The sequence below is a fragment of the Anolis sagrei genome, chromosome 1 (genome assembly GCF_037176765.1).
Source record: "Anolis sagrei isolate rAnoSag1 chromosome 1, rAnoSag1.mat, whole genome shotgun sequence".
NCBI classification, from domain to species: domain Eukaryota; kingdom Metazoa; phylum Chordata; class Lepidosauria; order Squamata; family Dactyloidae; genus Anolis; species Anolis sagrei.
In genome coordinates, this window is record NC_090021.1 from 22,531,823 (window position 1) to 22,549,560 (window position 17,738).

The 17,738-nt window shown below is 41.4% G+C and overlaps 1 protein-coding gene across 6 annotated transcripts in view; it reads right to left on the minus strand.

The window, feature by feature from the left end:
- SLC8A1 (solute carrier family 8 member A1) overlaps nucleotides 1-17,738 on the minus strand; it is a 426,510-nt gene that overhangs the window by 43,852 nt on the left and 364,920 nt on the right. For all 6 annotated transcript variants that reach the window (XM_067463246.1, XM_067463252.1, XM_060754495.2 and 3 more), the window contains exons 4-6: nucleotides 16,869-16,886; nucleotides 5,692-5,822; nucleotides 1,822-1,921 (exon numbers count right to left, since the gene is read on the minus strand). In XM_067463246.1, coding sequence (XP_067319347.1) covers nucleotides 1,822-1,921; nucleotides 5,692-5,822; nucleotides 16,869-16,886 — 249 coding nt within the window. The remainder of the gene's footprint in view (nucleotides 1-1,821; nucleotides 1,922-5,691; nucleotides 5,823-16,868; nucleotides 16,887-17,738) is intronic.

Here is a 17,738-nt window from a genome sequence, read left to right on the forward strand (position 1 = left end):
AAAATACAAAACAAAAACCAACAGAAATCCAAACCAAAAGTAAGTGAAACGTTGGCCCCATCTACATTGTCATTATAAAGCAGCTCAAACTGCATTACATAATCAGGATAGACTCATATAACACAGTTTAACTGCATTGGACTGAATTATATGAGTCTACACTGACCAGATAATGGAGTTCAGTCTGCATTGTAATGGCAGTGTAAATGGAGCCATTGGTTACCAGGTTCAGAAAATTTGTTGCATTCAATTTTGAAGTCAAGAGAGAGGAAAAATAGGTCAAGTGGAGCTTACGGAATGCTTGGTAACTGGCCATAGCATAAGAAGAAATGCCTTATACTTTTTCTTGTTGTGTTATCAAACATCACAAATGTTCTATTGCAGGGCAAATACAGCCTGCAGGCCATATGTGGCCCACAAGAGCCGATTTTGGGGCACTTTCGGGGATGCAAAGGATGCGTTCTTTATGTATGAAGACTTCCTGCCCCCTCTCCACCTCCAGTCAAAAATAATTTTTGCAAGTTTTCCCAATTTTTTGTGCCCTGAAATTCTCCAAAATACCCACTAGGGGGCACGGGGTTCATTTACACCACATTTTGTGGGTGACAATTTAGAAATGTACCAGTTTCCCCCCATTTTTAACCCAGGAGTGGCCTTATTTGCTATGGATTATGGGAGCTGCAAATGTAATTTTTCCAAATTCTATCTAGCTGTGTATTGTGTTTCTTAGATCATGCCCTGGGCTTGCATCTCACAGAACTGGAGCGTCTACTGTCCGTAAGTGACTTATTTGACAGCCTTATGGAAACACCATTAAAATGAATAGAGGTTGCGTGACTGCAGTACTTGTATACTGTTCTCCTTGTCCAACAGAATATGTTTCTACTCAATGGAGACATAATTTGACTGAAAAGCAAAATGAAGTTTGTTCAAAAATTCAGGACATCAACATTAGTTTTGTTTGCTCCTGTGACGAAGAGATGATCTCCCATCCTGTGCTTTAATAGTTTATATTGCAGCTGAAAGAATCCATTCCTCCAACAGGGAAAATTAAGTAAAGCCTTCTAGCAAATACATGCAAGATGACGTGGATATGCCAAATGCTGTCTAAGGATACATCCAACCTACAATGTGTAGTTTCCTACCTGTAGTTTCAACACTATTGACCCTAACTGGTTCAGAGGAGTTTGCCATTACTTTCCTTTAAGGCTGAGATAGTATGATTTGACCAGCATCACTTAGTGAATTTCTATAGCTGAGCAGGGATTTTGGTCTCCCACAATACTAGCTTAATACTAGTTTTTTTTTTGGTGTCAGGAGCGACTTGAGAAACTGCAAGTCGCTTCTGGTGTAAGAGAATTGGCCATCTGCAAGGATGTTGCCCAGGGGACACCCAGATGTTTTACCATCCTTGTGGGAGGCTTCTCTCATGTCCCCGCATGGGGAGCTGGAGATGACAGAGGGAGCTTAACCAACTCTCCCCAGATTCAAACCTCTGACCTGTTGGTCTTCAGTCCTGCCGGCACAAGTGTTTAACCCACTGAGCCACCGGGGGCTAGCAGTGATTTGTAGTGAAGGGAAGCAGATCAAGAGCGATCAAACTGCTACAATTGTGTAATATGGATACACCTGAAGCTCTAGGAAAGTAACAAACCTTCTTGACTCTTCTTCCAAACTTTCCAGTCATGTTTAGCTCCCGTTTCTGAAGGTAACCCTCTTGTCACCCAAGTGAATTGGGACTGGAGTGACATGATGCTCTCAAAAGCATGAGAGTTACTTCTCGCAATTCATGGAATGTGTAGAAAGAAAAAAGGAACTTACCAGCGCTGACAGTAATAGCTTCAATGAATTGTTCTCTCCAGCTGTTTGTCCCAACCACAAGAGCAAGGTTTGTCTTCTTGATGAGCTTGTCCACAGTGTTCTGCAGGGAGACAGACAGACAATTAGATTTGGGTTCAAGTACAGAAGCAAAAAGCCCTTCGAATAAAGAATGCTGGCTTATTTTGAAACACTCAGCCCTCCCAAGGGCCCTATCTGCGCTGCCATATAATGCAATTTGAAACCACATTATATGGTCACTGTAGACTGACCATATAATGTGGTTTCAGATGGATTATATGAACAGTTAAACTGGATTATATGAGTCTACACCAGGCATAGGAAAACTTGGGCCCTCCAGGTGTGCTAAAGCAGCTGAGGGGGGGGGGGGAGTGCCTGAGGCTGTTAGGAATGATGGGAGTTGAAGTCCAAAACACCCGGAGGGCCCAAGTTGGCCCATGACTGGTTTACACAGACCATAAAATGGAGTTGCAAATGGCATCATATCACAGTCTAGATGGGGTCAAAGTGACTGCAAAGGCATAAATATATAAAAATCTGAGATCCTACCCCCCCGAAAAACACACAGAATTCAGTTTGAATATCCCTTATCTGAAACGCGTGACATGTTCAATGGCTCTATTGCCCAACACAACTAATATGCATCAGTCTCAATGCACATTACATTTTTCTGGTGTGCCTGACATTGCTCCCAATGAGCACTGGGCATCAATGTGCACTGGGGACTTTGGTTGGTCTTCCAATACATATCTCTGGGCTGCTGTAACTAAGGGCCCTTCCACACTGCCATATAACGTAGAATATAAAGGCAGAAAATCCCACAATATCTGCTTTGAACTGGATTATCTGAGTCCACAGTGCCATATATTCCAGTTCAAAGCAAGTAATGTGGGATTTTATTCAGCTGCGTGGAAGTGGCCACAGAATATCAAGGCAGAAAGTCCCACAATATCTGCTTTGAACTGGGTTATCTGAGTCCACAGTGCCATATATTCCAGTTCAAAGCTAGTAATGTGGGATTTTATTCAGCTGCGTGGAAGTGGCCCCAGAATATCAAGGCAGAAAGTCCCACAATATCTGCTTTGAACTGGGTTATCTGAGTCCACAGTGCCATATATTCCAGTTCAAAGCAGATAATGTGGGATTTTACTTAGCTATGTGGAAGGGACCTAAGTTTCTTACTGCCTCTGCTATGTAGTTAAGAATATGCAAAATTTCAGTATGTAAAAGGTCATGTAGGATTTCAGCCTTGATTTTTGTGGCCTCCAACCCCACTTTGGTACCAAAACATCCAGTTCTCAGGTCATTCCTGTAAATATTTTTCAGCCTATGGGACACAGCTTGGAAATGTTAGTGTTTTGGATTGCACCTCCGATTAATTTCCAGGCTCTTAGGGGACTCTAGGAGCCTTGTTCCAAAAATAAATCAGCACCTCGAAGCTTTGTGTGGGAATAAAGGAAACTATGTAATATCAGGCCAGAATAATGGTCCATCTAATTCTTTCTTTGTTTGGCAGCAGGCTCTCTTGGATCCGAGGCAGAAGTCTTCCAAGTCACTGGTTAACACAATGCATTGAACTGGAAATGTCAGAGACTGAAACTGGGGCAGCTGTTTCCTATATATTATAAGGAACAGCTGCTGTCCTACAATTGGACCAATACTTCAGAATATTTCTTGTTATAGACACACTTCTTTCACTGTAAACCAAATTAGGCATTTGTCCGCATTTTCTATTGATCCTCTCCATTGGTACTGAATGCAGGAATGTCTTACAAGGCAGAGCAGCAGTACTACTTTGTTTTCCCACCAAGCCTTTGAATAGGCTGCAGTAAAATCAATATGAAATACACACAGAGAGATTCCTAGTTTCTTTCCCCCAACAAATGAAAATCAGGAGGTTTTTGTTTTGCTATCTTTGAACTTTGCTGTTGTTCTAGTTCAATCCAGTTGTCTAATGATAGAGAAAATTGCTTTTGGGAGCTATATTGAAGAGATGTACATATTGTTTGGGGTTAAAATGGGGAGTCACCGGGTTCTCTTTGCCAACAACAGGCCCTATATCCCAGGATATGATCCCAGTTTTTCTGCTTTAAACTGGATTATATGAGTCCGCACTGCCAGATAATCTGGGATAAACAGAAAACCTGGGATCAGATCTTGGGATATAGGATCTGTATGGAAGATCCATTAGCTGTACAGAAAATATTCTATATAATGGAGATATGAAAATAATTTAAAACATTCAACCACTACTACTCAGATCCTGAGAAAGTTGCTAAGGAACCATCAACCATCAACGTTTCCAAATTCTATTTCCCTAAAGAGACTTTGGGTAATTATTATACTGGCATTCCAAACAGCATTTCAGAGAAAACTATTGTTTGGAATGGCAGTATAATAATTACCCAAAGACCAGGTTCTGCTTATGCTATACTGTATTAAAATTACTAGTATTGCCAGTGCAAGGAAGGACAAAGAATGCCACATTCAATTCCACAAATCCTTCACTAAATATGAGAGATAACTTTGGGGATTTGATTACTGTATTTATGCATTTCATTAATTTGTTCTTTATAGGAATCCCTATGTCCTCCTGCACAACTTTGTGGTCAATTTCTGGAGAAAATTCACTATAGAGCAGACATGGGCATACTTGGGCCCTCCAAGTGTTTTGGTCTTCAACTCCCACAATGTCTAACAGCTTACCAGCCCAAGTTTGACTATGCCTGCTATAGTCATGTCGGAGAACTTAAGAGTTTCCTAGAGAGTTGTTCTCTCAAGTTAAAAAACATGTTTTGTAATATTGATTTTGTGTCTTCCTACTCCCCTAACCACCATGAAAGCTGAGGGCTTTCTCTCTTCTGAAATACCACATTAAAATACTGGCTTGGTCTGTCAATTCAAAGTTCCAAAGATGGGGAGCAGTCATTGAGAAGGCCCTCTTCCATAAAGAGAGCATGGGAAGGTGAGAAGAGGCAGAGAATGGCCTTTCCAGTGATCCAACCTAGAGCTGTAATGGACTCTCTCTGTCCATTTTACCCAGCAATTCCTTTTTCATCATTTAAAAACTGGCTTAGCTTCTTGTTGCTAGTCATTATTAGATATCTAAATTTGAGCCTGGTATGAAAGCCAGCTCCTTTTTGGGTTCTGTCAGCAGAATAACCATCAAGCCCTTTGACCACAATTCTTTGTCCTTTCTTACCATGATCAGATTATGAAAAGTAAATAGACTCATAGAATAATAGAGTTGGAAGAGATATTGTGGGCCATCCAGTCCAAGCCCCTGCCAAGAAGCAGGAAAATCACATTCAAAGCACTCCCGACAGATGGCCATCCAGCCTCTGCTTGAAAGCCACCAAATAAGGAGTCTCCATCACACTCCAGGGCAGAGAGTTGTACTGCTGAATAGCTCTCCCAGTTAGGAAGTTCTTCCTCATGTTCAGGTGGAATCTCCTTTCCCTTCCATATAAATATGTGATCCTCTCACATATTTATACATAGCCCTCAGCCTTCTATCCTGAAGGCTAAACATGCCCAGCTCTTTAAGCCACTCCTCATAGGGCTTGTTCTCCAGACCCTTGACCATTTTAGTTGCCCTCCTCTGGCCACTAAATATGACAGGGCAAATTATTTAAATTAGCATGATTTACATTAATTATCACAATCTGCATGATGTACACAAATTCCACAACCAGTCTTTCCTTTCGCATTGTGTTTTGACTTAGCACGGCACAGGATTCAGTTTTTGGAGGGTGAGAGAAACATGGACCTGCCTTGGGGGCTGCTTTATTCTAAGGGCTGTCATTATTTTACAGTAATAAAAAGCTTGTGGTTGCTGCCTCCATATTCTACCTTGAACTCATAGGATTCCTCAATGATCACTTCGAGCTTTGTATGCTCCCCCAGGATGGGACGCCCCATTTCTGCGATGCGACGCTCTTCCTCTTTTTTCTTTGTCAAGGGCAGCTTCTCATACTCCTCGTCTGGAAGAAAACCAAAAAGAGGCACGTGAGATTTTGAGTTCTGTCAAATTGAGTGGCAGCCTACTATTCAATTTCAACTGTTTCCTACTGTGATAGTATACGTAGGCAGAAATCTGTCACAGAAAAAAGGAGAGACCATTAACCAAGTGGGGGAAAGCACCTGTGTAGTAAAGGTTGGGTCTTACTGTGATAGAAAACATTAGCACATGAGATCGCGGGCTTATAACTACTCTGAATTTCAAATCGACTCCTTTCTCCCCTCACTTTCTCTTGTGAATTTTCAGCGACACTGTGTAGTTTTAGATGAAACTGATATGGTGGCCACTGCTTGGAAAGGGCTCTCTTACACTCCCCTTGAAGGCACAGGTTCACAGCCTGGGAGTTCTCCTGGACTCATTGCTGAGCCTGGAACCACAGGTCACGGTGGTGGCCAGGCAGAGGCGGCCCTAGGTAATTTTCAATGGTAAGCAAACAGTATTTTGCCCCCCCCCCCCAACCAACCACTGATATATATTTTCTATTCATCGTGGGAGTTCTGTGTGCCATATTTGGTTCAATGCTGACAGGGGATAGGGAAAAGGCAGAACTACTTAATGCCTTCTTTGCCTCGGTCTTCTCACAAAAAGAGAATCTTCAACCTCAGCAAGATGGAGTGGATGAGGGATTGGAGGACATCCAACCCCAAATTGGGAAAGAAGTCGTCCAGGAATACCTGGCCACTCTTAATGAGTTCAAGTCCCCAGGGCCAGATCAACTACACCCAAGAGTATTGAAGGAACTAGCGGAAGTCATTTCGGAACCATTGGCAACCATCTTTGAGAGTTCTTGGAGAACGGGAGAAGTTCCAGCAGATTGGAGGAGGGCCAATGTGGTCCCAATCTTCAAGAAGGGAAAAAAGGATGACCCAAACAACTACCGTCCGGTCAGCCTCACGTCGATACCGGGCAAGATTCTGGAAAAGATTGTTAAGGAAGTGGTCTGCAAACACTTAGAAACAAATGCAGTCATCGCTAATAGTCAACATGGATTTATCAAAAACAAGTCATGCCAGACTAATCTGATCTCTTTCTTCGATAGAGCTACAAGCTGGGTAGATGCGGGGAATGCCGTGGATGTAGCGTACCTGGATTTCAGTAAGGCCTTCGACAAGGTCCCCCATGACCTTCTGGCAAGGAAACTAGTCCAATGTGGGCTAGGCAAAACTACGGTGAGGTGGATCTGTAATTGGTTAAGTGGACGAACACAGAGAGTGCTCACTAATGCTTCCTCTTCATCTTGGAAAGAAGTGACAAGTGGAGTGCCGCAGGGTTCCGTCCTGGGCCCGGTCCTGTTCAACATCTTTATTAATGACTTAGATGAAGGGCTAGAAGGCATGATCATCAAGTTTGCAGACGACACCAAATTGGGAGGGATAGCCAATAGTCCAGAGGACAGGAGCAGAATTCAAAATGATCTTGACAGATTAGAGAGATGGGCCAAAACTAACAAAATGAAGTTCAACAGTGACAAATGCAAGATACTCCACTTTGGCAGAAAAAATGAAATGCAAAGATACAGAATGGGGGACGCCTGGCTCGAGAGCAGTACGTGTGAAAAAGATCTTGGAGTCCTCGTGGACAACAAGTTAAACATGAGCCAACAATGTGATGTGGCGGCAAAAAAAGCCAATGGGATTTTGGCCTGCATCAATAGAAGCATAGTGTCTAGATCTAAGGAAGTAATGCTACCCCTCTATTCTGCTTTGGTTAGACCACATCTGGAATATTGTGTCCAATTCTGGGCACCACAATTCAAGAGAGATATTGACAAGCTGGAAAGTGTCCAGAGGAGGGCGACTAAAATGATCAAGGGTCTGGAGAACAAGCCCTATGAGGAGCGGCTTAGGGAACTGGGCATGTTTAGTCTGAAGAAGAGAAGGCTGAGAGGAGATATGATAGCCATGTATAAATATGTGAGAGGAAGCCACAGGGAGGAGGGAGCAAGCTTGTTTTCTGCTTCCTTGGAGACTAGGACGCGGAACAATGGCTTCAAACTACAAGAGAGGAGATTCCATCTGAACATTAGGAAGAACTTCCTGACTGTGAGAGCCGTTCAGCAGTGGAACTCTCTGCCCCGGAGTGTGGTGGAGGCTCCTTCTTTGGAAGCTTTTAAGCAGAGGCTGGATGGCCATTTGTCAGGGGTGATTTGAATGCAATATTCCTGCTTCTTGGCAGGGGGTTGGACTGGATGGCCCATGAGGTCTCTTCCAACTCTATGATTCTATGATTCTATGATTCTATGAATTCCATCATTGGTGGAGTTCAGAATGCTCTTTGATTTTAGGTGAACTATACATCCCAGTAAATACAACTCACATATGTCAAGGTCTATTTTCCCCCAAGAGCGCCTCAAGAGCGCCCCTGGGCAAAATCAACTATACTGCAAATGCTTACTTTGCGTAATGGGTTGAGCCGCCCCTGTGGCCAGGGTAGCTTTCGCACAATTAAAACTTGTGCACCAGCTGCGCCCATACCTTGGGAAGCCATTTTTTCCAGCTATTGGATGGTATACTAAACACAAGGCATTTCAACAAGAAATCTTCAGGATAGTCTGTATTTTAGATGAACCACCTCACTTCTATATGAAATTTCAAATGACAGGGGGCGATAATAACGATGATAGTTCTGTAATACTGATTCAGAGCTGTGGGTTTTTTGGTGTTGTTCTAAACAGCATTCAATATTGTAGCTCTAAGACACATCTGTTGCAGTCTATGGCTCTCTAGTATTCTGGAATAAGGAACTCTAAATAAAATAAATGGCACTCCTCCTGCTTAAAGAGGGACATCTGGCAATGTCTATTCAGGGCTGAGAATGCACACTTCCTCTTGCTAGGAAGGAATTTAATTCTGTGCTCTGAGCCAGCCCCTTGGATTGTGTTTTTCTTTCCTCTTTCATTTCCCATTTGTTGTCTGTAAGAAGTGATTTCGGAAGGTGATAATGCTACTTGATTGGTGTCTAAAAACAATGGGAAGTAATTTGTTAATTCCAATTCCACCTAAGACAATGGTGAGGGGGGAGGAGGGGGGGCGGAAACCCAGACTGATTTTTGTTTCTCTGGAAAGGCATGTGCGAAACAGATGCTGCAGTGAGAGACTTCGCAAGGGAGGTGCGCTGAGGCTTCATAGTGACAACTGGAGTTACTCAGAGGTGACTCTAGGTGGCTGCACATGGCAGAGATGTGCAGGGTAGCAATGTGCCAAAGCCACAGGAAGGAAAAAGACATTACTTCTCTCAACACTAGACTGGGCACTTATAGATAAATGGAATTAAAGAATCATAACATTGGAAGGAGCCCCGTGGGCCACTGAGTCCAAACCCCTGTTCAGTGCAGGATTGCCAGCTAAAAAAGTCCTAAAAGTAAGCTTTGATTTTGCCATTTTATATAGGTAAAGATAAAGGTTTTCCCCTGACATTAAGTCCAGTCATGTCCAACTGAGGGTTGGTGCTCATCTCCATTTCTAAAGCCGAAGAGCCAGCATTGTCTGTAGACACCTCCAAGGTCATGTGGCTAGCATGACTTCATGGAGCGCTGTTACCTTCCCATCGGAATGGTACCTATTGATCTACTCACATTTGCATGTTTTCCAACTGCAATTAGAGACACAATTTTTACTATTTTATGTAATGGAATGTGAGCACCCACACATTTTGGTATCTGTGGGAAGTCCTGGAATCAAACCCCAGGACTAAGGGTCCTCGTGTTTCTTAATGTAAGATGACCATGTAACTGTAACTATCACAAAATAGTCTGCCTGGATTCGCACCCTTATTTGTGTACATCTGCGAAGTAATATACATGTTTGCTATTGCACATGGACATCCGTGTTTCATGAACCAAGCAGAAGGTGGAGAAATTTCATAAACTGAAAGGGGCCTTCAAAATATCCCTTTCTCAGGTCAGAAACTACAGTTGGTGCATCCTCAGCAGACAGCTTTTTGGAGATGTCAACAGAAGAAGAAACCCATCTCTTCTCTAGGCAATTGCTTCCACAGCTAAAGAACTCTGTCAAGAAGATCCTTCTAATGTTTAAGGTGGAAAATAGTACATGTTATTATTATGTTCTCATGTTGATTCTTTTACCATTTGGTAATGACAGTGAACTCTTATGCTTGGCTTTGATACCATATTATATGTTTAAGTTTTGGACTTTATCTCAAACACAAATCTATTTATATTGGAAAGGGTTTATTTTTTATGTTTATTGCATAAATAAGTATAAAACTGATAAAAATAGAAGGAGCACAAGCGGCAAAATAATTTTTGACCAAAAACGGGCAACAGCGACTGCATTGTCTGTAGCTTTAAGCAATTTTTCCTCTTTGCATGAAGCAGGGCATTGTGGGCAATCATACAGATGCAGAGTTGTTTGTTCTGCTCTGCAGCAGCACAAGATGTAGGATTCTTCTAGGTAGTACCATTTTGCCAGGTTGTCTTTTGATCTGCCCACTCAACTTCTGAGTCTGTTCAGGGACTTTCAAGTTGCTCATTCTTGGTTTGCCCCAACCCAAAAGCATTGCATTTAAACATTTTAGTGAAGGGTAGAAGGGGAAAAACTCTGGAGAACTGTTGTTAAATCTTCTTTCTTTGGAGGTTCCCCCTTTCAAGTCTTACTGCTGACATTCACATTTTCCTTCCTTATAGACAACTAGCTGTCCCCTGCCACGCGTTCCTGTGGCCCAGTCTGTGTATATGTGTTGTGTGTGTGTGTGTATGTATGTGCATATGTGTATATATGTGGTTTTGCACATGCGTTGTAATGTATTTTTTTTTGGCTTTTAAAGTCTCTTCCGCTGTGTTTTTCAGTGTTTTTGTGAGTGATGGTCACTTATTGGCCTGATAGGTGTATTAGGTCCAAATCTCATGTCAATTCGTCCAGTGGTTTTTGAGTTACATTAATCCCACAAACAAACATTACATTTTTATTTATATAGAATGAACAAAAACCTTTTGAATGGTTGCAATACTGGAAATGACTTGTGGAACACAATTATATCTTTTTTCTAATTGATGACCGTGGTGATTTTTACACTTAGAAACTTTCTAAACAGAAAGGGCTGAAAGCAATCAGTTCCGTATGATTCTGTTCAACTGGGATCCTAGCAAACCAGAATACCTTGAATGTTGATTACAGTAGAAGGAAAAGGATGGTCTCTAGCATGAACCTTCCTGAAGACAGGCTTTCCTAGCGAAAGGATTGGCAAAAAAGTAAAGATCAGTAGATTGTGTTGTCCGTTGGGGGGAGATTTAATGCCTGGTGAGGTTAGCTTTTGTTAGGTGCGAGGGATTTACTAGTCAGTGAAGGGAAACTTCACACAAGGTTATTGGTATTATAAACTTCCACAGCAAACTTACTAGTGGCTACCTAGATTGGACTGCAAATGTTGCTGGACTCCAATTCGCATTAGCCCTAGTCAGCACAGCCAGTAGTCAGAGATGATGGGAGTTGCCATCCAGCAGCTGAAAGGCTTCAGCTTTCCTATCCCTCAAAGCACAGAAAAGCTACTTTTGGGAACACTAAACCATCAGCCAATTCTGTGGAGATTATGTGAACTCCCCCTGAAAAAAAAACTTTTCAAAAAGGCATTGTTGCAGGCTTTTTGTGCTGTAAGCCATGTTCTAGAAGCATTCTCTACTGACGTTTCGCCTGCATCTATGGCAGGCATCCTCAGAGAATAAACCATGAAAATAAACAAAACCTGGCTACCTGTATTAAAAAACTTTAACATTATATCAGTAAATAAAGAACACTCAAACACAGGGGAACTCCAGACAAGAAACAATCAGGGACAGCTAATCGCCTCTCAACAAAGGATTCCCCCAGGCAGTAACAAGCCACACCTAAAAGCTGTCAGGCCATCAAATGCCAATCAAGGTGGCAATTGAAGCATTCACGCCTAGCTCCAACAGACAAGAGTTCTTTCTCCCACCCTGGACATTATTCCACAGATATATAAAACCAATTTTCCTAGTTTCCAACAGATTTCACAACCTCTGAGGATGCCTGCCATAGATGCAGGTGAAATGTCAGGAGAGAATGCTTCTAGAACATGTCCATATAGCCTGAAAAACTTACAACAACCCAGTGATTCCAGCCATGAAAGCCTTCGACAATACATTTAACTTTTCCAAACTCTGTCTTCTTATATTTATGTGAATAATCAGAGCTATGAATCAAGTCCTGCATTTCAAGTAGCTGTTTTTCAGATAGCAGCTTCTTAATGAAAGTGTATTTTGCAATTTTTCAGTCTGAGCAGGTTAGTGCATGGGAAAAAAATGATTACAATGAATAGGAAATTGTACATTTTGATGCAGTCCTTATCACTCTCCTTGGCTGCCTATGCAAGTCTAATCTTGAGGGTTCCTCGGAGCCATGGCTATGCTGGACACATTGCTTAGAGAAATTAACAAAGTGGCTAGAAATACATAAAGTACAATGTGTTATTTTGCCCCCATGGAAAAGGGCTGCATCAGATAACCTGACCAAGACTGATGGAGAAGCATGAAATGAACAACAGAGAGAGAAGAAAGGGGCATTCTTGAATCTGTCTGGCAAGTCTTCTAGGAGACAGTGAGAAAATAAAGAATGTAAAAGATCCCTTTTTAGTGGGCTTGGCAGATAAGGCTTCTATTGATAAGGCATTTCCCTCCTCTTCGTGTACGCTATGTGATTTGGAACATAAAAGAAAGGTTTCTCACTGCATATAAAATATGCTTTGGATGCTTTCCAGACAGAGCACTGCTTGAACTGCTAATTAAAAGGCACTGTGTACCTATTGCTTCTTTTTATTGTTGATTTTTTTTTGTAAATGGGAAAAAGATGGAAGAAACAATGGGAAAACACAGAATAATTTTAAGATGAAGATGTTATCATCTGGATGCTCCAAAGCAGCATTTCTCAACCTGTGGAGTTGCAAGGGGGAGTCAGAGGGGTCGCCAAAGACCATCAGAAAACACAAGTCTTTTCTATTGGTCATGGGGGTTCTGTGTGGGAAGTTTGTCCCAATTCTATCATTGGTGAGGTTCAGAATGCTCTTATTTTGTAGAGGAACTATAAATCCCAGCAACTACAACTCCCAAATGTCAAAATCTATTTTTCCCAAACTCCACCAGTGTTCACATTTGGGCATATTGAGTATTCATGCCAAGTTTTGTCCTGATCCATCATTGTTTGATTCCACAGTGCTCTCTGGATTTGGGTGAACTACAACTCCAAAACTCAAGGCCAATGCCCATCAAAACCTTCCAGTATTTTCTGTTGGTCATTGGAGTTCTGTGTTCCTCGTTTGGTTCAATTCCATCATTGGTGGAGTTCAGAATGCTCTTTGATTGCAGGTGAACTATAAATCCCAGCAACTACAATTCCCAAATGACAAAATCAATCCCCACCAGTATTCAGATTTGGGTGTATTGGGTATTTGTGCCTAATTTGGTCCAGTGAATACATCCTGCATATCCTATATTTACATAACAATTCATAACAGTAGCAAAATTACAGTTACAAAGTAGTAACAAAAATAATTTTATGGTTGGTGGTCACCACATCATGAGGAAGTGTATTAAGGGGATGTGGTATTAGGAAGGGTGAGAAACACTGTTCCAAAGCACTCTGCAAATGAAGCAGGGAATTATGACATTGGAAGTACTTGGTTTCTCTTGTAAGCTCCAGTCAAGTTGCCTAAATAAGTTATTTTAAAAATCCCAGATCCCATCTGATCTTGGAAATTATTCAGAATCTGGTCTGGTGGGGCCTTGGGAGACAGACAATATCAGATGCTATAGATTATATTTCAGAGGACTGCCTAAAAAAACCCCTACAAAATATACCCTACTGTTTGGATTTGGATAAACTGCTAATTTAAAGCTTACTTATGTTTCAGCTTATTAAGCTCCTGATGATAACTTGAAAAAGTTAATTTTTGGGTGAAAACATTCAGAATTCACTCTGAATCACACCCTTCCAGGGGTCCTAAATATCCTAAGGACATCATATTATGTCTGAGTGCCAGAATACCTCATGTTATATCCTGGGCCCAGATCTGTTCAACATCTTCATTAATGAGTTAGATGAAGAGTTAGAAGGCATGATCATCCAGTTTAAAGACAACACCGAATTGGGAAGGATAGCTAATACCCCAGAAGACAGGAGCAGAATTCAAAATGATCTGAACAGATTAGAGAGATGGGCCAAAACTAACAAAATGAAGTTCAACTGTGACAAATGCAAGATACTCCACTCAGGCAGAAAAAAAAAAAGAAATGAAATGATACAGAATGGAGGATGTCTGGCTCGACAGAAGTACGTATGAAAAAGATATTTGAGTCCTCGTCATGAGATGGCTAAAAGATTCAACGGGATTTTGGCCTGCATCAATAGGAGTCTAGTGACTAGGTCCAGGGTGTTACAGTATATGCATGTATATGATTACGTTTTTGTAAGGATAATCTCCTGTGTGTGTGTGTGTTGAGGAAAAACACCTGGATAATTGAAGCAATTAAGCTTGAACCACTCCCTGAATGGGGAATAACATGAGGACTGTTTCTGGTAGATTTTGAGACTTACTGGACTTACTGAACCACTTACTTCAAGACTTGTCTCCTTGCACCATTGAGGAAGAAGAAGATGCATGGACTTAATGCATAGGACTTTGTGAGAGTTTTATTTCTGCAAATGGACTGAGTTATTTTCAAAGCTGTATATTTTTGTGAAGCTGCTGTTACTTAAGAGTAAATTTTGTTTTTTCCATTTACTTGGCTCATATTTACTCTTTGTGGATGAACAAAGGGCTGGTAAGTCTGGACAGGACTGCACAATTACTGCGTTAGCTTTCATTTAAACCACAACACAGGGAAGTCATGCTACTCCTCTATTCTGCTTTGGTCAGACCACACCTGGAATCACACTGTGTCCACTTCTGGGCACCACAATTGAAGAGAGATATCAACAAGCTGGAATATGTCCAGAGGAGGGTGACTAAAATGATCAAGGGTCTGGAGAACAAGCCATATGAGTAGTGGCTTAAAGAGCTGGGCATGTTTAGCCAGCAAAAGAAAAGGCTGAGAGGAGACACAATGTGGGCCATGTATAAATATGTGAGGGCAGATGGAGCCGGCTAGTTTTCTGATGTCCTGGAGACTAGGATGTGGAACAATGGCTTCAAACTACAGGAAAGAAAGGAGATTCCACCTGAACATTAGGAAGAACTTCCTAACTGTGAGAGCTCTGCCCCATGGTGTGGTGGAGGCTCCCTTGCTGGAGGCTTTGAAAGAGAGGCTGGGTGGCCATCTGTCAGGGGTGCTTTGAATGCAGTTTTCCTGCTTCTTGGCAGGGGGTTGGACTGGATGGCCCACGAGGTCTCTTCCAACTTTATGATTCTATGACATTGGAAGATAAATAGGGTCAATCCTAGTTAGCTCTTGGACGGAAGAAGATGAATAATAAATAGAGCCTACAGTAGGCTATACTACTGGAGAAGCAACCAGTGAAACCACTTGTGAATATTTCCAGCTTAAGAAAACCCTATGAATTTAATGGGGCCACCATAACTGGATGTGTGACATGAGGACACATGCACACACACACCTTCCAGCTTGCCACTACTAAATAAGATGTGGGGGAAGATGATGAGGAACATTTGGCAGGAGCCTGAGTTTATTTTAGCGTGACATCAAATCTGATGGGACTTTGGCTTAACTCACGCAAAAGGTGTTTCCAATTGGCGACACGTTTTGGGATTTGGCAGGCAAAACACCAAAGCTAATCAACCATACTAAAAAGAGGGCAAAAAGATGAATGGAATATTGATGACATGACTGGATGTGGAGCTGGAACAAAACCTGCAAGATGTGCAGTCAAGAAATTGAATAGCTTAGTGTTAGTCCAATGTTTACCAGAGCTATTGGCTGTATGGAGGACACCCAAGTTAGATATTTCCTAATCAAAATATATGTGTGTTTCCAAGGCCCACCCCACCTCACACTTTCCAAAATTCTTCTCCATCAGTGTGATGTTAAATATGTGAAAACGAAAGACCACACTCCACTATCAAAACACGTGTAGACACAAGTTACTGAATTGTGGGTTTAATATTAATCCTGGCCTACGTAAAAGAGACTACAGTGTCTTACCATTCCAACACTTTCCTTCATTACAAAAGCAAAAACAAGAAAAAGCCAAGATGTTAATAAACAGAACATAGAAATTGCATAGTTTTCCTGGCTTTGGAATCAGATTATCTGAAAGACTACTTAGAAGACTCCTATTTGAGCATGTCTAGACTAGGAAGTCTTGTGTATCTCACTTTGGTTCAATCCTCAGAGTCCTTTTCCTGAGTGAACAAAATTGTATTTGGCTGTGCAGCTTTGGGTCCTTAAAACAGTACTCGATAACTTCTGTAAGTCTTTCTTTGGCATTGAAAACATTGGTTTTAAACACGTTTCATCTGCCTAAAAATAATTTTATCTTTTATGTATCATCTTAAAAACTCTGGAAAAACATGTATTATATATATATATATATATATATATATATATATATATATACACATACACACAACAAAATATAATGCCCATTAGTCTAATGCATCTTCATTGCTGATGATCATTTTATATGCTACATTTACATTTTAAATTTGCATACCAGTACGGCCACCTGTTGAGGGGTTATGAAGGTGGAGGCATTACTTTTCATTCAACCCTCGTAGAATTCTATTTCAAAACCTTTTTTTGTTATGAATATGATTTGAGAGAGAAAGCTGCATGTGGTCTCAGAGGTTCATGGAAGGTCAGAGAAAGATGACAACCGAGTGGACCATGCATTGAATGCATGAGTTATCGTTATGCATAATTGAAAGGAACAGACTCGTTGTTTGAAGATACCAAAACCTTGTTGTTAGTCTACCTTAACAAGTTTAAAAAGGAGACCAAAGAATCAGCAGGGGGAAAAAATCTGATATTTTAACAGTTGAAATGTATATTTGAGCAAAGAAGACAATTGAAAATCCGTACCTGTTATTGTGAAGCCACCTAAAGGAATGGCAGGAAAGAGAGAGGGAGAGAGAGAAAAAAAGAAAGAAATTAACATCTGTATGTGCCACTTGCGTCATTTCAACTTCCACCCTAATTATAAACTAATTTGTAAAGATGTAGACCCACTGGGCATAGGGATGTGTAAGAGAATGAAATAATATTATCTATTATAAGTAATAAAAAGTAGGAAGTGTTAACAAGAACCTTGAAAACTTGGGGCTGGAGTCCTATAAACACTTACCTTGGAACAGGTGCCACCGGAACTCAATGGAATTTACTTTTGAGTAGAAATGGTTGGGACTAAAGTGTTGTTTCCTTGTTTAGGATCAGAATTAGATGTTCTAATGCAGCCCTGCTTCTCCCTCCCTTGGCAACTTCTAGAAATTCAAAATGTGTGACATGATATCAAAATCTTGCACTTCTCTTCTTCGTTGGCTGATGCTTTTTGGGACCATGACATATTGCCATAATATCAAATATGTTGTTTTACCAGTGTTCATGGGGAAGCAAGATTGGGAGATGTACGCCTGCTATTCTGCTTAAGCGGCTGAGGGGGAAAAGGAAGGGGCCTGAGGCTGTTAGGAATTGTGGGAGTTGAAGTCCCAAACACTTGTAGGGCCAAAGTTTGTCCATGCTTGGTGCAGATATACTCCAACTTGGCCCAAAGGCCATCTAGACACAATCTTAAGCTGGGGAAAAAGAAGGGGCCTGAGGCTGTTAGGAATTGTGGGAGTTGGGGTCCAAAACACTTGGAGGGCCCAAGTGTCAGGTTTTACAATGTATTGTAATGTAATATAGCTGAGTCATGCTCTGCTAATGGGCTTCTATTGGAAATGCTGAGTCATGCAT